The 16,213-nt window shown below is 36.1% G+C and overlaps 1 protein-coding gene across 4 annotated transcripts in view; it reads left to right on the plus strand.

The window, feature by feature from the left end:
* Nucleotides 1-1,425: 1,425 nt before the first annotated feature.
* The window catches only part of LOC124138759 (keratin, type II cytoskeletal 1-like), a 69,689-nt gene continuing 54,901 nt past the window's right edge, over nt 1,426-16,213 (plus strand). For all 4 annotated transcript variants that reach the window (XM_048399706.1, XM_046505608.2, XM_046505612.2 and 1 more), the window contains exon 1: nt 1,426-1,624. In XM_048399706.1, the coding sequence (XP_048255663.1) occupies nt 1,604-1,624 (21 nt within the window). In that variant the 5' untranslated portion in view covers nt 1,426-1,603. The remainder of the gene's footprint in view (nt 1,625-16,213) is intronic.

The following is a 16,213-nucleotide window of genomic DNA, read 5'->3' on the forward strand; positions in this document are numbered from 1 at the left end:
ATCGTCACTGGATGTTCAGTCACTGGTTTATCCCAGCAGTGCATACCGCTGTCGTCTGTCATACCGACCCTGAAACATACACATCCAGTACAGCCCATGAAAATCTATAATAGTTTGCAAGTCTAGATTACTGCAGTTCTATGTGCACCTATTTATTATATTTTATTAAGATACTTTAACAACGTTTTTTCTATAAAATATTTTCATTATTAGATGATTAGATGTTAGTCGATATACCCAAGCCGTGAAATCATTTTAATGTTGTTGGATGTCACAGGACAAACCCTACATATGGTCAAACTCCAGTTTTATGTCTTCATACATGGACGTAGCTCTATACTAAAATTGTAACTTAAAGTAGAAACTGGTAGCTGGTCTAGACATAGCTGATTTGAATATGGCTTCAGTACAGTACTACATATACCGTATTCGACGTAATAAGCGCCCCGTTCTAATAAGCTCCCACGGCGATATTTGCTAATATATTGGCTCGTGAACAATCCCAATTAGCACCCCTTCCAATTGATCGATGTACACAAGACTCATTTATTCGCGTATAATAAGCACTCGTGTGTTATATGCACCCTTAATTATGGGCAATTAAATTCTGGAAAAATATATCTGTCGTACATAAACATTTCAGGCTGTCAGCATAAACCACGGAAACTCTGGGTTTTTTCGACAAAATAATATTCTATTAAGAGCCCCCTATTTCTAATTTTGAGAGCGACCTGGGCGCTTATTACGTCGAATACGGTATATCGAGTAAAGCTATAAGGTGACTTAAAGCTTTGATTATTTATGATTTAATGACAAATGTTTTCTTTGTTAGAAGCTGGACACAAAGAGTAAATGAACACGTGGTTTGTTTAAGATAAAACCGCTTAGCAGATTTACTACCGATTATAGTCTGTTCGTGAGTAACGCACTTAAAGCCTCTTCATCGCCCTTCATTCTGTCAACTTTGACCGAGTACCCGACATGGCAAACTTTGGAAGAGTTACTTCCCTTAGTTCGTCTGCTACAATCATTTTGGAAGATTTCCGAATGTTATATTTTTATTTTGAGTGCATTGTCAGATGTTGTATAGGTCTCATTGATTGGTGTTTTGGGTGAGGTCTATTAGTAATAAGGGTGGTGTTGACAAAATAATACGTCGTTAGAAAAATACATGTTGACATGTGTGTCGACAGTATTAGTTCCCTGTGAAATATGGTTACTTTTGAGCGGGGATATTGTTGATGAGAATATCATAGTACTTAATCATAAGTTTGCTCGGATAAACAGTCTACTGAATAATTATGTGTTTTGCATTTATATTGTAGTATTGGCATCGTCAAAGTCAATGTAACAAAACAATCGTATTATGAATAATAAAAGACCGGATAAAATATTCCACTTCACCGAAGACTGCCGCGCGAATGTGTAAACAGCAACGATAGTGAAACTAACACGCTAGCCTTTCAGATGTAAATGTTATCGGAGAACACTATTGCCTGTGGCCTAAGCAAGGCTGTTAGCAGGGTGGCAACAGAAGCAAGCCGTAGCTTTTTGGAATAGAATGCTTTGGATCTAAGTTTACTGTTTGGAAAAAATAGCAATCATGCCGAAACTTGGGCGCCGGGTAAGTTATTTGTCAAAAGTTATCTGTTCATATTTAGAAATTGATAGTTTATGATTCATTTTAATATCCATTCTCTGGCTAAAGGATCAAGGGTATTATCTAAGTGCCCGTTTCTTGATCATTTCATAACGGTATTCTGTAAGAGGGATTTTGTATATAGAGCCGCTTTCCTTTGTAGAAAGGCGCTCGGATTTGTTGACAGTATCTCATATCTTTCGCATTGAACAAGTATTTAGATGAAAGATATTTCTTAATGTTCTAGATGTAAGATAGACTAAATGGCACGAGCAGAATTTATCACTTGATATCATGCTACCCTGTGCCACTCAGCCTAACTTTACCTGAAGTTCTATTGTTTTTGTTCATGTTCTTTGATGTTGCGAAGCATTGTTTTCTTCAGCACGGCGATTTTTTCTGGTGCTGAAAGGAATTTTTCTCTGAAAATGGAAACTCAATAGATTTAATCATAAGGCACTGTGTTTGAACGCAATGTCTTAACTTTGATTCCAGGCTATTTAAGACATTGTTTGAAAGGATTATATCATGTAATTTTACAGTTTTGTAAAGCTTATTAATAATAATGATAATAATAATGATAATTTGTCAGAACCTTTTTGCAGTGACTACTATTGGCTATGGCATTTGTGGAAAAGTCAGTACCAAATACATAATTAGACATACATATTGTCTGTTTGTAATTATGTTGTCATTTATGGAAATACTTATTTCAGGATTAATTGTTAATTGCCTTGAGAGGTGGATATTGTCTTGCAGTAGCAATGTAGGCACAAGGACTTCAGGAACCCCTTAATTTCTGACACTGAGTAAGCACAAACATGATTAAGGGGTGGGTGTAGTGTTAGCAGGAGCACAGGGGACTTTCATCATGTGGTTATTGATGTAATAGGAACAAATTAAATTGTAACCCAAGTTACCCAACCAAGTATGACTCAAAAATATTATTTCCCAATCAATGTTTATTTAAACTTTAGTTTGTAATAAGCAGTTTCAAAGTTTATGGAACAAATACTTCTGGAGTGAAGTATCTATCCTATAGACAGTAGATGTATTTGGGTTTGCTATCATTTTGAACTAAACAAACCTATTCAGTCGTCATTAACACTTGACACATAGGTGCCCTATAGGTGGGTTAAGAGCCAAACCCACTCTGAAGATAAGGTAATGTCTTTAGATCAGATGCAACATTGAGGCCCCATATGGGAGACCCATTTGGTATTCTTTAAAATCATTCAATCAAATTATATGATATACTGATATTTGAAATAAAAGTTTAAAATATATGGTAGGTATTTAATCAAATTTAAATTTCTTAAAAAAAGTTTTTCTTGTTGAATTTTAAACTGTTATTAGAAAAAAAGGTTATTTGAGTTGTTGAACCCCAAATACCCCTACCCCCTCCCACACCACCATCACCTACCCACCCCACCCCTCTCTCTCTTCCCCCCTCTCCCTACACACACACAGAAGCCTATTGAGTTCATCACACTACACAGTTAAAATGTATATCAAGGTTGAAGTGTCTTTTGAGTGTAGTTAGGGAAGGATTATTTATGTTGTTTAATTTTCAAGTGAATGACATCCTTGTACACCTGATTTACAATCTGTTTACTTTGTGGATAAACAAGTTGTAAACATAGGGCATGGACCATGTCACTCTGTAGAAAAGGTTTGTTTAACTTAGCTAAATGATATTGATCTATCACTTTTAAATAGGTTGTCTACTAATTTATGCATTAATTTGGTGCAAATATGCTTTTCTCTGAGAGTTATTGTCAATAAATTGTGTTGTAAGAATTCAACTTGTCACAGGGCTAAGACTGTTCAGGTTATACCAGTGTATAGTGGAATTGCTTGATGTGTTGGCAGTTAATAACAGTGATGAACGTAAACTCTTGGTGATAAACTAAGTTCACATGAACAAGTACTGTTTGTGATCTCTCTGCTTTGGCATAGACCTAACAACCCAAAACAAATTGATAGACATCAAGAATCAAAAGCCAAGGATCTTTAGATAAGACAGTCTGTGTCAAAAACTTTGGAACTGACTTGACCAGACTTGCCTCTGTATCATTTGCAGATTTCGGTGTTATATGGACTGTTTATAGCTGAACTATAGAATACTAGATCCAGGCTTAGGACTAGTTGCTAAAGTGAAACCTTCACTTGGTTCCAGACAGAGATTTGAACCCCAATTTTTTTATGTAAAGTGACTCAGAGCACATCCTGTGCAGGTGTTGGCAGATCTTTCACGCAGAGAGGTACTGACTGAAGAAAAAGATGTGGCTGTTAATGAGCTTTATGTTTCTTGATATCACACTGGTGCACTCTTGATTATTTACAGACCACTGTCATATTTTAGCTGGAATATTGCTGAGTGCGGCGTAAAACAACAAACGTTCAAAACAGATTAACTACAGTGATATGAAAGAATTGGGTATTCTTTAACTTCTTTTGAGTAGTATATAGTGTAGGAGCAAGTGGCAGTGGGTGTCAGTGAGGGATTGTGAAGTGTTCGATTGATAAGTGATCTGTCACTGGATTGTTTATACAACAATTGACTCTCTAATTGTCCGTGGAAAGTGACTCAGAGCACCTCCTGTGCATGTGTCGGCAGATCTTTCACGCAGAGATAAAGATGTGGCTTTTAAAGAGCTTGATGTTTCTTGATATCACTGTTTAAAAAATAAAATTGGAAGGTAGGTCAAATTTTAATTTTGTTTTGATTTACCCAAAACACTAACCTATATTCACAATTCATATATATTGTACTAAATGAAAGAAGAGTATGGGCTAGATTCCCGCATGTGACTCTACCGAAATAAAAAAGTAATAGTATTTGTACTTTACTAAGAAAGTGTAATCCCACTTGTAATATAACATGTTATAAAAGAAAGCAACCACAAAGCCTTTCTTGAGTTGATACTTTGCTGGTCATAAGGATGCATTACACCAAAAAGTGCAACTGTGGAATGGAAAATAACTGTAAACTTGTAGAACTGGAATAAAGGTCACAGTCTTTTCCACTTTTGTGAAACCACAAGCACTAGTATAGCGCTGAGAAACAAGGATCATCACCATGGCGACAGGGATTCAAACCAGCTATCAGCACACAGTGAATTATTGTGCGTTTGACTGCTGGTCAACCCTTCACTTTGTGTGTTGAGTAGTACATATGGACCCTACTTTTCCCGAACTGGCAACTTGAAAATTGTAGGGGTGCTCAAGAATTGAGTTGGACACACTAACTCTCACAAGGTCATAGCAGCAGCTATGGTCTCTGATAGCAGTGAGGTGGTCTTAGGGGATAGCTGGGGTGGTAATATCAACACTATGCACCTGTTCCTAATTTAATTGAAATGCTCAACACATTAATGATGTTCTGGGTAGCTATTCTGTCTCTGGAACCCCATGATGACTTATAACAAAGGGCTCTTAATCATCTATGTATAAGATCATGGTACAGTCTATGTCATGATTGTACATCTCTAGCAACAAGCCAGGTTGGATAATTGGCAACAAATAAACTGGCCTCTCCTCGTCAAAAAGAGGTTTTGGGATAGATAACAGGACATCGGGTTCAGCAGCCTTAGAAATTACAATTTACAAAAACTAGTCCAAAACTCTTGTGTAAACCTTATTTTACTAGTCCTCAGAGTTGGTAGCTAGTCCTGGTTGAACAAGACAAAAATATTTACTATATTTACATTTTCTGTTCCATTTAGTTGCAAAATTGAAACCAAACTGGTTCAGAATTATAGCCAAGAAATGTTGCCAGTCATTGAGAACTACATGTACCATCATTGGATTTTTACTTGTCCTCAGCAAAATTTATTAGTATCGGGCTGGACTACCAAGAATTTTGAAGGCTTTTCAGTAATACATCTATTGTATTCTTTAAAGAGTAAATAAGTCAGATAGAATTAAGAAAATCAATACATTTTGTCACACACCGAAACAATAGAATTGGTGAAGCCACATACCTCCTATTATGTCTACAGAAAGTGGAGTGAAATATTTATATTTCTTGATTCTAAACTCTTGGCTCTTCTTAAACTCGTTTAAGGCTCATATATACACTGATGTGAAGTTTGTTGACCAACTGTGTATTTACACTAATTGACCTTTCAGCGAAAGTGATTTTACAGAACTTATAAATTGCAACAATAGTCTGTAGATGTCCGACCATGTTGTCGTATGAAACATTGAATCGCAGTGCCACTCAAATTATAGTTTTTAATATAAGTATTTGTTTGAACATAACAAAATGCTTAAAAGAAGTGTTTATTTTCATTCTTGTCTACGACAGAATAGACATTTCTTAGGCGTTGCTATGGGCAGGGGGTCATAAATACAGTTCAATTCTGTTGAGAATAATCGACACACTTCGAGGCATTTATCAATTGATTGCAGTGCCTATACACTCAGCTCTAATGTTCAAATACCAACCGTTGGCCACTGATTTACTGTACAGCTCTGCATTTGTTGCCTTCATGAAGAAACACTCCTGTTAATTTGCAAAGATATCTGTCTTGGCAAACAACGGTTGTTTGATATTGTCAGGAGAAGATGAATTATGGCTTTATATGTTCTGCCTTTCCTTTGTGTTTCTAATGTGGACACAGCGGGGACTGACAAAAAGTAACACAATGGTGAAAATGACCTGTTAATGTTTATAAAGGTAATGTGTGACATAAAAGTTTTGAGGACTTCACTGACGTTGACTGAGCATGATGAAAAAGAGGACACGAATAGATATAGATAGTACATTAAGATAATAACAAGATGTAGAGATATGGTGTTGTGGTTACTAGGTGTGTCCAAGACTGACCAAATTTATGATCATCATGAATCATTTGGTATTGATTTAATCATTCAATTTTGTATCAGAATAATGTTACCAACACATATTATATGAATTAAGAATATATATTTTGGTGTACTATGGAAGTTTGTTTACAAAATCAATACATCTTGTTTTCATTGATTATAAGTTCAGAAGCCCTGTAAGTTAAGATTTATGACATGGCCTTAAGTAAAAGAAAGAAACCTTTTGGTATATACTATGTCTATTACACATGCGTTGTGACCATAGCAACATCCAACAAAGTGGTGGACAAAGTTGTCAAAAATGTGCTGAGAAAGTCTGATACAAGGGTCCATTTTTTATTGAGGTTAATAAGTTACAGATGAAAGAACAAATGCAACATATGTGGTATGTTTCGCAGTACATTAATCGTTATTGAAATATATTGCAATATGAAAGTCAGGCCAGGTCACTACTGAAAATGATGCCAAGAGACAATTTTGAGCTGTTAGACTCAAAGGTTTTTGTCTCTGTTGTCCCGTTGAAATTGTCTGGAACCAAAATTAAAAATCATTATTATTAATCAAATCATATATATAAACATCCAAACAGTACTTTTTCCGGAAATAGGGTTTCAGAACAGATAGAGTTTCAAAGTAGACACAATTTATGGATAACAACTTCTTTAATACTGTATAAGACTTGCTTGACAAAGGTATAAGTATCTATACAGTATAAGTATCTACACCGAAATGTCGCTTATACAGTATTAAAGAAGTTGTTATCCATAAACTGTGTCTACTTTCTCATCCGTCATCTTCTAAGTAATGCCTATCAAACAATTCAGAGTTTGTTTCATAGATTCATAAGCTTAATTGTACTGTTGTATCATTGATTTCATTTCTTTTTTGTATTGGGTGACCAGTGTCACAGAGTGCAAGTTGTCTTACATATTAAGTCTGACACTTTCCAAACACATGATACAGTTACTTGCATGATCATTGACAGACCAGCAAACTTATCACCCAGGGCCCGTTCCATAAAGTGATCTTCGTGCTAAGATGATCATTACTCCCATACTTTAGCATGGACTTCCGACGATCGTAGCACTAAGAACAGACAATTTTAATACAGCTCTTTGAAAGGCCAGTCTGCCAGACTATTTCATGGATGAGTTTGTATGTTTAGGGGATTTTTGTTTCAATATATCTAGCATGTTTTGTAAAGGCAATAAAGTTTTATACGTCATGTGTGAGCTCGTCATGCAAAATCTCCCGTGCTTATGAAACTCATAGGCTTCAATAATACCATACATTTTTATAGTTGTATAAACATAAGTAAGTATTCAGATAACCTGTTGGGGCTCAAGCCTTTCTCTATTCATTAACCATGTGAAGCTATCACATAATTTCGCATTTGACACCAAAACCCCCAACTCAAAACCATGTTTATTGGAGCATGTGTCTGGAACAATGATACCATGATATACGAAAATCATGAGTATTTATGCCATGGGATATATCTCCATTTCAACACTAAGTACGAACAGCGGGACATTTATATATTCTGTCACGCCACAAAGCTTTCTCAAATTGTGCTCCAATAAGATTCATAGCAACTGGGTGACTGTTACCCTCTCACAGAGCTTTGTAGCTGTCAGGTCCGTGACTTGTATACCCCGAGTAACAGATACCTATTAATGAATGTGGATTGAATTTGGGTTATGATAGTGGGCTCCTGTGTGGTGTGCTTCATGCCTGCTGGCTTTCGTCATGTGTAAGAGAGTATTTACTTTTGTGTGAGGTCTATCATTGCAGTACTATAGAGTTAGCCTTACACATGTCTCCCTCTGTGTTACCGTTCTGCCCATTTAACGTCCACGGGAAAGGTAATTTATTATGAGATCGAGTGGGATGGGGGTGGGGTATCTGGGGGAGCATTGCCATTATATATGAAATCTTCAGGGGTCAGGTTGTGAATAAATACAAACATTGGGGACAGTTATTTTAGTTTAGAATATAAATTATATTGGAACCTACTTTGACAATTTTGTGGAGAGGTCCATGAAACGTGGAATAGCATTCAGGAAAGGTTACAGTTGGGAAATGGCAGCCTGTGCCAGTTAGACTAATCTATACTAATATTACAAAAGGACAATCCACTAGTAGTCGAACGATACACCAATGCATCGGTGGATCACGATTTAGTACTTCTCAAAACAAGTATCGATCACAATTGTACTCTAAGTGTAAAAAGTATAGATTCTTACCGAATATGTATTTTTTTATACATGTTAAACCAAACACTAATTTCTAGAGAAAATGAGTAGTGAAAACGTAAATATTTTCATCCATGTGTCGTACTTGACACTGCCAACTGTAAATCGTCAGTGTGCCAGGTATTTGGCCACAGATAAGAGCACATTCAAGTATCGTGATATGTATCGTATCGTGAGCAAGGTACCGTGATACATATCAGATCGCACAGTTGGTGTATTGTCCCAGCCCTACAATCCCCTCACTCAACCACCTCCATCGCTTTACCCCTCACTCACTCACTCACTCATCCACCTTACTGTCTCAACCACTCACTCAGCCATGCTTACTCAACCACTCACTCACCCACCCAACCACTCAATCAACCAATCAACCAATTACTTTACATTCTACAACCACTCACACACTCACTCAATCAACCACTGACTCAGCCACTCACCCGTCAATATCCGGGTTAAAATAAGTTTTCAGCAACGCATGCTTATCATAAAAGGCACGTAGATTGTCAGCGATGCTCATGATGTCGATCGCTGGATTGTCTGGTCCAGACTCGATTATTTACAGACCGCCTTCATATAGCTGGAATATTGCTGATTGCCAATTACGTAATCATCAGCGATGCTCATGATGTCGACCACTGGATTGTCTGGTCCAGACTTGATTATTTACAGACCGCCATCTTAAAGCTGGATTGTGGTGATAAACAACAAGCAAAGAAACAAACACTTAACCACCTCACTCATGCAGTCAGTAAGTCAGTGTAGCAGATTCAAGATCATGTAATTCCACTGTGTTTTCACTGCGATTTGTCACCAAGTTTAACTGGAGGACTATAATGTGAAGCAATAAAACCAGGTATAGCAGTACAGCAATGTTCACAGTGTACATGGTCTAGTTCAAGTCCACAGGCTGAATTTACACCTGTGCACTCAACAGTTACATAGAAAGCAGTGAATAGATCCCCGTTAACACTGCAACTTGTTAATGTGTCAAAGAAAAACAGACATTTTTAAATCCCTCTTGGACAACTACTGGATCAAGTTTTCATTGTCAGAACCATTGATAGCATTACTCACAACAGAACTTGTACCTAAATCTCATAAATGTAATGCCACAATGAATAATCTTATTGTGATTAAGCACAGTGAGATAAAATATCTCATAAGGTTCATGGCCATTGGCAGTCTGTGCAGAAAACTTTTAAGTCTACAAGCCCGAACTTGTATTTTAATGTTATTAATATTTTCAGTACATTTTAGTCTCAATAGACAATTAGAAGACTCCCAAAATAGAATATACTAGATTCAGGCTTCAGACTAGTGGCTAAAATCGCAGGCTGCATGTATATTCAATGTGTTTAAGCTTTGAATTATTTGTGCAGCAAATGCTTATGCACATATACATTCTGCACATGCAGGCTGTTTGATTGGGAGCATACGATCCCTCAACCCTAGAATCTATGGATCCTGAACTATAACCTTTTCTTTGAAATTTATTTGCAATGTCAGCTGGTTTGAATGAAACATGTCTGGTGTTTTCGATATTGAGGCTTGGGAAGGTATCCAAATAAATGTAATCAATGTTCATAATCTGGTTATAGATCTAATAAAAGTTTATTTGGTCGGGAATAGAATCGCTCTGAGATTTAATGGAGTCACCAGTGAATTTTTTATATCATGCATTGTTTAACAGCTGGTCAACAAGGGAATTCCATTGTGAACTTTGTATGGCATATCATGGATTGAGTTCGTGTATCAGCACAATGACGAGACTATAATTTGAGTGATACTGGGATGTTTGTTCCTGGGAGTTCCTTTGAAACTTTATTAAGTGAAAAGAAATGTGCACAGGGGTGTTAAAATTGAAAAAATGTTCAAAAACTGTCAAACTGAAAAAATATAGTTAACACTGATATTGAGCATTGCCTTTGATGAGTTAAGTCATATACTGCGAAGATTGGCGATGTCAAGCATTAGGATGAGTTTGATATCAAGGTGAATTTATTATTAGTGCATTTATTATCCCCCGCAATGCGCCCATGCAAGATTGTTTCTAGAGCAGATCTTGAAAAACGTACAATATTTCTTCACCAAACTTAGCACATAGATCGGTCTAGCGGTGAACTGGAGTCTTTTGAAGGTTTGGGATTTTAATATTTTTAATTTTTTTTAGTTTCAATGGCAACAAGTTTGACTGAGAATGGAAATGGCAGTAGTGTTTGTTTCCAGAGCAGATCTTGAAAAATGTATAATGTTTCTTCACCAACCTTGGTATATTAATGGGCCTAGTGATGAACTGGTGCTTTTTGGTAACATTGGGATTTAATTATTTTATTTTTTTCGAGTATTAACCTTGGCAACAACTTTGACTAAGGCTGGAAATGGTTGAAGTGCTTGTTTCTGGAGCAGATCTTGAAAAGGATACTACATTTCTTTACCAAACTTGGCACATAGATAGGTCAAGTTATGAGCTTGTGCCTTTTCATAGTTTTGATTTTTTAACCCTTTCAACACTGCAGGCCGTTCCACCGAGACATCATGAGTCTCCAGACTCCGCAGGCCAGTCAAAATAATATTTTTATGAACATACATGTCATATCATGCATTTATTAAATATCTCTTTTCACAAAGTCTGAAAATATGTGTGTCATTTCAGTTTATTATATTTTATCCATAGATTTAAAATGTATTTACTATTTCCTGCAATGCTATTAAAAAAATAATTCTGGGACACATACTTTGACCACGGGTCCATATCAAACATGTCAAAAGCAAAATAAACATGCTTCAAACAAATCTTTTAATATATCACTTAAATAAATAAAATCAACCAATCAATCAAATAATGTAAAAGTTGTCAAACTTACATCTCAGGTATTATTTCCATCTTTTCGAGCGTCGCGTGTAATGTAAGTCGAATGACATCTCGGCTTTTGTTGCCTCGATTTTTAGGTCAGAGTCTGACCGTCAGACACAATGTTTAATGCCAAAGTATATACATGAGAAATCTTTGTCACAGGTCGTAATCTAGCCTGATCCATTCATGAAGTTACATATATTTAATATAGGTTGCAATTTCCTGCTTAAAACATCCAGAGTAATACAATTTAATCAAAACCTTTTGTCTTTTTTGGAATTTATCATACACGAGGACGGTATCCATCACTGTAATTTAATCGGCTGCCTTAGTCACATGCTTCATTTTGGCCAATCACAATCCTTGTAGCTTATTACACAAAGCATCTAGAAATCAATTTCTATACAATAAAATCGCATGTTACAACTATGAAATAATCAAGGGGAGGCTACTGTAATATTATTGATGTTCACAGCTTACTAATGGTACCAAACACCAAACGAATCGTCACATATGTTATTCATACAAAGCTTCTCAATAAGTAGATATTATGAATACTTACAATTGGCAAAAATGGCCCCAATTATTGCTTTCTTGGCACTTAATCTGGCCATTAGGAATGTGTTAGCTTACATTTTCTTTTAATACACAAACTTAATTGTAAGTTGTAAATGCATTATTTGAATAATGTAATAAACGTAACTTTCATATTTAGGGTTGCAACAAATAACTATGAGGCGAATACGATTCGTACCACGAATATAAGATAATGAATACGAATATTAAATCACGAATACAATAATAAGTCAGCAGTTGATGTATTATTTGTTATAGTCAGTGAAACATTAATAACATAAATTATTTGACACGGTTTGTTAATTTTCTATATTATACATTTATATACTGCACTTGTCCAGGTACTTAGTCTTGGTATCTGCTCAAATGCTACAATGACCAGTGACCAAATTCCTGTCAAATTAAATATTATAAGAGTGTTATCTTTAAAGAAATCTATGCATATCATATGTTCTTATGGATGTTTTAGTTACAGGCTATGTATATGCACATGATTGCATATTCATAAATATTTGAATCTAGTGGCCACGAATAACGAATTCAATTCATGAATGGATACGGTTCGATTCACCGAATACGCAAGTGAATCGTAACGGCCCTATTCATATTTATGAACAGTAGGATTTGACCTTTTAAATGATGTATAACATGTAGTAGCAAAGGTAATTTCTTTGATAAATGTCGACTTCATCTATCACCCAGTAGTCTCAGGTAACTTGGTGTCATAGAAGTAAAATATTCTGGTGTTGAAAGAGTTAAATAAATATTTTTTGTGTTATCATGGCGACACTTTTCATATATTTATTCTCAACAAGTATTTACCATTGCGGGGGAAATTGATGACTTGGTCCTCTTGTTACAACTTGGAAAACAATATATTCTGTAAGTATATGAATGCAGGGAAATTTGAGTAGCTAAAGATTAAAAATCACTTGTCGCATGGTCATGGTCAGGCATGGTGTTTGCTCACCCCTTGTAATGAAATGTGATATCGCACAAGTTAACAATATTAGAACTATATCATCTGTATTGGCCTGTACATTAGCAAACCACTGGTTAATAGTATGAGCATTAACCCACAACATGGGGGTACCATGGCACACAATCAGAAACGTCACACATTTCCTATTCTCAATTCAAATTCTCATATTTATATGCATGCAATGGCAATCTCATTAAAATCCGATCTTTCCTTCTGGTACAAAACATTTCTACATGAAGATCTGATGACATGTCCATAGGATATTGCATCAGGTAAACTTTCTAATCAGTGTCGAGGCTGGTACATTCTTAGTATAAGTCAGCAAATTCTGTTCCGAATGTCAATAATAAAGCATCTGTAAACTTGAAAACATCATAAACTGACAAGTTCCAAATGTAGATAAATAAGTCTGCTCCATTATGTCGTGGATATTTGGCCCCAAGTCTGCAGTAAATGCCATTAGATATTCCCAAATTGAGTTACCGTATTTGACGTAATAAGCGCCCCGCTCTAATAAGCGCCCACGGCGATATTTGCATATATATTGGCTAGTGAACAATCCCTATTAACCTTCCGATTGATCAATGTACACAAGACTTATTTATTCGTGTATAATACGTGTGTTATATGCATCCTTAATTATGGGAAATTAAATTCTGGAAAAATATATCTGTCATATATAAACATTTCAGGTTGTCAGCATAAACCGTGAAATTTACGATCTTTCAACTCTTTTGTTTTTCACCAAAATAATATTCTAATAAGAGCCCCCTATTTTTTTTCAAATTTGCCTGCAAAGGGCACATAGTTCCAAAATCCTGGATCATGTGGATAAATCCCTGATAGAATTGACTGGCAGTGTTGCTTTGCACTGACAGTGACAATGACTAAAAACACAATGACTTTTCTTTGTGTCTCGTTGACATTCAAACCACAGGAATCCAGATTTCCACAAGATGGTAACACTGTGAGCGACATGCCTGGACTCCCCCAGGTATTAACACAGGATCATGAGCATCATTGACTTTTCATATATGATGTATAGTAACACAGCTGACATGCTTGCTAGGGCATGGCTGACTTGATTGAATCTTTTTAGTGCTCAGAAGTCATACTGCCATATCCCTTGGAGACTTAATTCACAATGACTTACCAAGACGCTGATCTCATTGTGGCAGTTTGAGTTATGAATGAAAGGTTTGAATACGGTTTGATTAAAATTTTCAGTCATTTCAAGGTTTATGAACGTATTATTCATGGTATCGTATTCAATCTCTCTGACATGATAAGTCAGTGTTTAATGAAAGGGTGAGAAATAGTGGGCTTGGAGGTGCTACTCCTGGACAAGGCTGCTTATCTTGATTTCCAGATGAAAATATACCTGTATATCGAAAACCTGAGAGTTGGCCCATTCCATGTGTTTTTACAATATACTGTATTCGACGTAATAAGCACCCAGGGTGCTCTAAAATTAGAAATAGGGGTCTCTTATTAGAATATAATTTTGGTGAGATAAAAAAGAGAGTTGAAAGATAGTAAATTTTGTGGTTAATGCTGACAGCCTGAAATGCTAAAATGAAGAATCTGTGCGTATTATACATAATAGACATATTTTCGAGAATTTAATTGCCCATAATTAAGGGTGCATATAACACACAAGTGCATATTATACATGAATAAATAAGTCTGTACATTGATCAATTTGAATGGGTGCTAATTGGGATTGTTCACCAGCCAATATATTAGTAAATATCGCTGTGGGTGCTTATTACATCAAATACGGTAATTCAGTATGAGATGAATTCTGAGGTAAAATTATCCAAATTTTGCACTAAAATCACCAAAATTCTAGGCTAAAATTCCACAATTCTGAGGTAAAAACAATACCATTCCCCCCTAAAATATTTACTGCTTTTTTTCTGTTATGTTTTTTTACTCTTGCATTTAGACATTTCAAGGCATAAAATTATGCATGTAGATATGCTAAGTGTCACTGACATTTTTAATGGTTAGATGTAAACATAGTTTATGTAGACATAATACCACAAGAAGGTTTAAAAGTGAGATTATTTATTTCAAATTTTGTTTAATTGTAGATTCATATTTTATATGATTGAATCATGTGTCAAACGTTTAGGCATCATTCGAGAGCAAAATTCGAGAAGAATAATTTTCTGCAATTGTTTCGGTAAATTACATTTTCTGCAGATCTTTCCTCAATCGCGGAATCCCAGAATTCGTCTGCGACTGATATGTTGGACTATTATGATTCTGTTTGGATTCAGGATCAGAATAGGTTGCTACTGGATGCTTACAGTGTGGCTGGGGGCGGTCGGGTAGCCTAGTGGTTAAAGCGTTCGCTCGTCACGCCGAAGACCCTGGTTCGATTCCCAACATGGGTACAATGTGTGAAGCCCATTTCTGGTGTCCCCTTTCGCGATATTGCTGGGTTATTGCTAAAAGTGGTGTAAAGCCATACTCACTCACTCACTCACTCAATCACTTCAGTGTGGCTGCGATTATGTGTCATCATATCCTACTGATGCAGCTGCTAAAATCTTTCGTTGTGACATTTGTCCGATGAACAGACCTAGACTGCAATGCCCATTTACCCCAGTGAAGGTTAGAATTGGTCTTCAGCCTCCTATGCTTGTCTAAAGAGAAGACTAACGGGATCAGGTGGTCAAGCCCGCTGAATGTCATCATATCCCAATTGCATAGATTGATGCTCATGATGTTAATCACAGGATTGTCTGGTTCAGACTCAATTATTAGACTGCCATTATATAGCTGGAATATTGCTGAGCATATGAGTATGGAGTGAACAACAAACAAATATTAGTTAATACTGTATTCGACATAATAAGCGCCCTGCTCTAACAAGCGCCCACAGCGATATTTGCTAATATTTTGGCCAGGGAAAAATCCCAATTAGCACCCCTTCCAATTGATCAATGTACACAAGACTGTATAATATGCACTCGTGTGTTATATGCACTCTTAATTACGGGCAATTAAATTATGGAAATCTATATCTTTCATATATAAACATTTCAGGCTGTCAGCATAAACCA

This window comes from Haliotis rufescens, unplaced genomic scaffold (assembly GCF_023055435.1).
Source record: "Haliotis rufescens isolate VD_foot unplaced genomic scaffold, xgHalRufe1.0.p SCAF_2, whole genome shotgun sequence".
Classification (NCBI taxonomy): domain Eukaryota; kingdom Metazoa; phylum Mollusca; class Gastropoda; order Lepetellida; family Haliotidae; genus Haliotis; species Haliotis rufescens.